General features: G+C 40.0%; 1 protein-coding gene across 2 annotated transcripts in view; it reads left to right on the forward strand.

The window, feature by feature from the left end:
- The first annotated feature begins 2,328 nt into the window (after positions 1–2,328).
- The window catches only part of MTRF1 (mitochondrial translational release factor 1), an 11,596-nt gene continuing 8,698 nt past the window's right edge, over positions 2,329–5,226 (forward strand). The window contains exon 1 of one of the 2 annotated variants that reach the window (XM_009080463.1): positions 2,329–2,780. In XM_009080463.1, the coding sequence (XP_009078711.1) occupies positions 2,345–2,780 (436 nt within the window). In that variant the 5' untranslated portion in view covers positions 2,329–2,344. The remainder of the gene's footprint in view (positions 2,781–5,226) is intronic. The other variant, XM_009080462.1, reaches the window with a different exon arrangement.

The following is a 5,226-nucleotide window of genomic DNA, read 5'->3' on the forward strand; positions in this document are numbered from 1 at the left end:
CTTCCCCCTGCCTCCCCCTGCCTGCCCTGTGTTCCCCAGGGGAATGCTGCCGGGGCGGGATTCAGTGTGCCCTGAAATGCCTGCTCCTGCCCTATGCCTGCATATTCTTAAATGCCTGAATTCAGTAGAGTTAGTAATGTCTTTGTTAAAAGCTTTTTCTTAAATAGCCTCTTGAAAGTGTTCACGGTATTAAGAACTCTTTCCTGTCTTGAAGTTAAATTTTTAAATTATTATTTTAATAAGACAATTAGAGTTGTCACTTTTGCTTACTGGTTTTGATTTGTGATGTGCAGGAGGTAATTTCATGGCATAAAAATGTTAATAAAATCTGGTTTGGAGAGCATTTAATAGGTCATCTGCTGTTCATAGCTCTGTAAAAGTATTGTGTGTGCTTGTTTCTGTGCAAATGTGACACGACAACATCTCTCTGAGAAGGAGATACCTTTTTCATTTCACATAGCAATTTTGTTTTAAATTTCAGACTTACTTGAAGGTCTGTGTCATGCCATTACTCATTGTTATTTAGGCATTAAAACACAAGAATTTTTATTTCTGAGCTCGGGGAAAACAATACTACAAATCTATTATTATTTGAGTTCATTGCTTCTTAAGCACACCAGTAAAAATTTGTTAGATGGTTATAAATATGTTTAATGAATCCATTAAAATAAAACAGAACATTAACAGCTTAAAATTGAGTTGATGATGGTTAGCACTTGACCAAACAACAATGGGCCATACTGATCTGAAGCAATTCCAGTGTCATCATCAGAATTAGGTCTTTTGGAATTGAGTCTGCTCATGCCCCTGAGCAACTAAGTCCAGGATCGTAGATGATGATCCTGATTTATGCCTTTTGCTGTGTTCCTGGTGAAGGCAACAGGATCCCTCTGCTACAGCTGGTTTCAGTCACTAGAGCAGTCCGTGAGTGCTGTCATTGGCTTTCTGTACTTTAAAGCAGTCCTGAAATTGCCACTGTGGATTCGATAGCACCTGTTGGCTGGGAATTCTGGGGAAGGTGCAGAAGTAGAATAAAGGTCTTTCCCTCCTTCTGTAGGTAGTAAAACAGGCATCCAGGCAAGCAAGATGAAGTACTTCTGGTTTTACTGCATATTGGTCTTTCTTCATTGTGTACCAATATGTGAAAGTAAATAGGCAAGAGTAATGGGTGAGTTGAGTCGTTAGAATGTTACAGTAATTTGTTAATAGAATGCCTGAAGATGCACAGAAGGTCTTGTCACTGATTAGAAGATAATTGTGTCGGGAACCTGAAACATTGTTTCAAGGAGATCCTATTGCAAAAAAGCTTCATGATCTTATTTTCTCTAAATACACTTTTTTTTTTTTTTTTTTTTTTTAAAAAAACCCAGCAGGCAGAGGAGACTGTGGCACTGGAAGAGATATTAGGGAGTGCTTTGTTAAACCTTTCCAGTGTTAATAGTCCTAGAATAAGAATGATTTCAATTTACTCTTCCTGGTAGACCCTTGCACTCCAATATACATTTTTAGAGCACAGTAATAATTCATAACATAGTTTGCAGTGTTGACAATATAAAATGAGGAGGGAAAGATCTTTCCTAGAGAGACAGTGGTGCTAAGGGGAGCCTGTGTCTTGCTAAACTGTAGGGCAAGTGTCTCAGAAAAATGCAGGAGTTATATTTCAGAGTACTCACTTTTTGGATGGAAAATATTATGCCACTTAGATGTAAATATATCATGGTAAGGAGTATAAAGCACTGTTCCCATGTCTTACATAGTACAGGTATGGGTGAGTGATTTCTTTTAAGTGTGCTGCAGTCCTGTTGACTAACCTGTTACGTGGTCAGCTACTCACGTCCTCTTGTTATGGTAGTGGATATAATTAGGCACTTAATTCTGGACATTTCATACATTCTCTATATGGAACTCTTTACCTCTAGTATAGGTTTGTCTTCCAGACAAATTTAGATTTTTCTTTCACTAGTAAGGCATGAAATGGTTGGATTTTTCCAAGGAAACTTATGCCAAAATGAAGCTGTTCTCTGTAAAGCTACATCTACAGTACTTTTCTATACCATAAATTAACTGTTTGAGGAGGTGAGAGACCTTTTCCAACCCTCAGTCAGTACAATGGTGTTGATAAGAGTTTCTGGTTTAAACCAGGACTAAAACAAGGATCGTTTTGTCTGTGACAGTTGCATTTGTGTTGGTGTAATCAAAACCAGGATTTGAGCTTGATGCAGTTCTTGTGTGTGTTTGTTGTTGTTTTTTTGTTTTCCACAGAATGCTCTCTTTTTCTAGGTACTAACACTGGTCCATGTACAGTCTACTTTTAATTTCAGGTGTTGTAAAAACAAGAAACAAAATGAAATCTTTCCAAAGTGTCTCTCTTTTCAAGAGCCTGCTTGCCAGTTGCTGCTGTCACAGTCAACTTCACAGCTGTCTTCTCCCTCCCGCTGCAAAGAAGATAGGTTATGTGGTGGGACTGCACAACCATGGATTTTGGAGATCACCATCTTTATTGGACACAGCTAGGTTTGCTCTGTCTTATAACAGTCAGCATAGAAAAAACCATCAGGATTCTCAAGCACTGTGGAAGCATGAGGCTGTGCAGAAGTATCTGGAGACTCTAAGCAAGGAATACCAGCAGGTCAGTCATCTGTTAAATGCAGACTCAATAAATGACTTTGAGCAAAGAACCCTGAAGAAAAGATGTGCCGATCTGTCCCCCATTGCAGCTGCATTTCAAGAAATCAAAGAAGCTGAAAGAGAAGTTCAGGAGTTAGAAGCTATGTGCAGAGGTAAGGAGGACACATCTACTTGCTTGTTTCAAAATCGTATCTCTGCTTGTGGTTGCCACACTTCATTGCCTAGCCTTTGAGAAAAGCTTGTAAGTTCAGCCAGCCCTGGAACACTTACCTGGTCCTCCCTGCTCCTGGGAGCTTGCCTGCTGCTATGGCTTGCTGCATCCAGCCACATTCCTTCAGTGTTCACCTCACCTCACTTCAGTTTGAGGTCTGTAAACAGTCCATTTGGGAGAGCAGGGATTGTCTGGAACCTCAGGGTTATCCATCTAACAGAAATAGTTGGGACATGTTTGTTTTAAGGTTATTTTTTTATAGAACTGAGAGCAGTTTGAACTGAAGGAAAAAATTTAGTGAGCCTAATACATTTGATAGATGCAGACTTCAGCTGTGTTGTTTAAAATGGGATTCCATCTGGCTGGTGCATCGATATTTATTGAGCAAATTTCACAAACTTTCATTAGACCCTGAATTGTCAGCTTCCGTTTTAAATGGCGAAAGCTAATATTTCTTTAAAAATATTTGAGGAGTCCTTCAAAGAGTAAAAATTGATGATTGTCCAAGAAGGTGCTGCTTGTCAATATTCTGCTATGGTTTAAGTTGGGGTAAAACAGAATTTAAAATTGTCTCTGGTTGTTTTTTTCATACCATTTGGGAATAAAAAAGTACACAGGAAATAAAAGGATTTACAAAATAAATAATGGTGCAACATTTAGGAAAAGGAAATTGTTAAAGGTGTGAGGAGTTGCACACAGTAGGAAAGAAAAAATTTCATCCATTCTGCTACACCAGTAAGTATTAAGCCAGGAGAGGGAAACAGTGGTACCTGGAGAGAATGGGGCTTACATTAAAGCAGTGAAGGAAGGGAAAAACTAAGGACAGGAGAAATCAGTACCCAGTGGTGTAAATGGAGGAGGATGAAAGTTCATGGTGCGTTTCAGAGAGACAGTCAAAGGGTGCTGACAGAACAATAAAAGCCATATTGAAATAAAGGTGGTACAAAGGTAACTTATTTAGACAGGTAGAAAACATTTGTATTCTTTAGTTTTAGAAATAAACAGATGCTTGTGCTTTTGGAAAAAATAGTTATTTGAAATGTTTTATTCCCCAAACCTCTCTCATTCTCTTCACTGGAGAAAAGAGGAGAAAGAGTGAAGGAGACAAGGGACAAAAAATTAATGCTGAAAAACAAATGTTCTTGAAAGAATTAGAAAGTATTAAGAAAACTCTGGAACTTTCATATTTCAGCTTAAGAAGGCTATTTTGGGGTCAAATAAATATAACGAAGAATTTTTCTAATTCCACAGATTACAATGTGGGTGAATGGAGTAAGTTCTAGTTGAAAAAGGGGAAGGAATGGAAGAAAATAACAGCCAATAAATTAATTAATTAATGCAGCCAAATTATTCTATCTGTACTGTTTATCGTGTGGACAAATTAAAACACAGATGTTCCCTTCATTTGACTGCTCTTTGTTTTCCATTTAGCTCCCTAACTGGCCCTTTTCTCTCCAGTACCTGAATTCCTCACAATTGCTGTAGGATTTTATATTTGCAACACTCAGCAAAGCAGAAAAATATTTCTGAGTTCGCCACTGGAGATGTGAGTCACTGGGTAGATTAAGTGAATCCTGGTTTGCAGGGAGGTAGGAATGGGATCCCAGTCCTATGGACACTGTTGGTCACTACCAGACCATTCTCTCACTTCTGCTGATAGTAATTTGGTACCGTTTTTCTCAGATAATCACGCTTTTTGGACCAGCTAGAATTCTTTGATTCAGTAATAGTTTTGGGTTAGAGTTGGGACATACTGGTAGGGAAATTTATACAGTTGTGAGAGGGGATGTTATCCCTGTCGGTCAGTATCTGAAGGGAGGGAGTTGGGAGGGAGGAGAGAGGCTCTGCTCGGGGCAGTAGGACAAGGGGCCACAGGCAGAAACTGATGCACAGGACGTTCCACCTGAATATGAGGAAGAGCTTCTTTACTGTGTGAATCACTGCGCACTTGAATAGGTTTCCCAGAGAGGTGATGGATCTCCTCACTGGAGATAGTCAAGAACTGCCTGGATGCAATTCTAACCAATGTGCTCCAGGAAGACCCTGCTTGAGCAGGGAGGTTGGACCAGAAGAGCCCAATGGTGGGCCTACCCATTCTGTGATTCTTGCCTTAAGTACAGGAGATGCCAAGTCCAAGTGTTGATCTGAAATCATTTATTTAAGGAAAAAGCCCCAGAGCATACATTTAAAGCTGTGATATGGAGGAGCCGCTGCTGCCCTTGCCCAGGATGCAAAGCTGATTCAACGTCCCGGCCTGTTTGGTGCTCAAGACTCGCTGCTGAGGCCACCAGTAAACGTGTGTGTGTTTAGCTGCTGTGAGGGGGAACCAGGCTCCAGATGCTCAGTGATGTGGAGCCTGCAGTCCTTGCAGCTGAGATACCCAATTC

The sequence above is a fragment of the Acanthisitta chloris genome, unplaced genomic scaffold (genome assembly GCF_000695815.1).
Source record: "Acanthisitta chloris isolate BGI_N310 unplaced genomic scaffold, ASM69581v1 scaffold35628, whole genome shotgun sequence".
NCBI classification, from domain to species: domain Eukaryota; kingdom Metazoa; phylum Chordata; class Aves; order Passeriformes; family Acanthisittidae; genus Acanthisitta; species Acanthisitta chloris.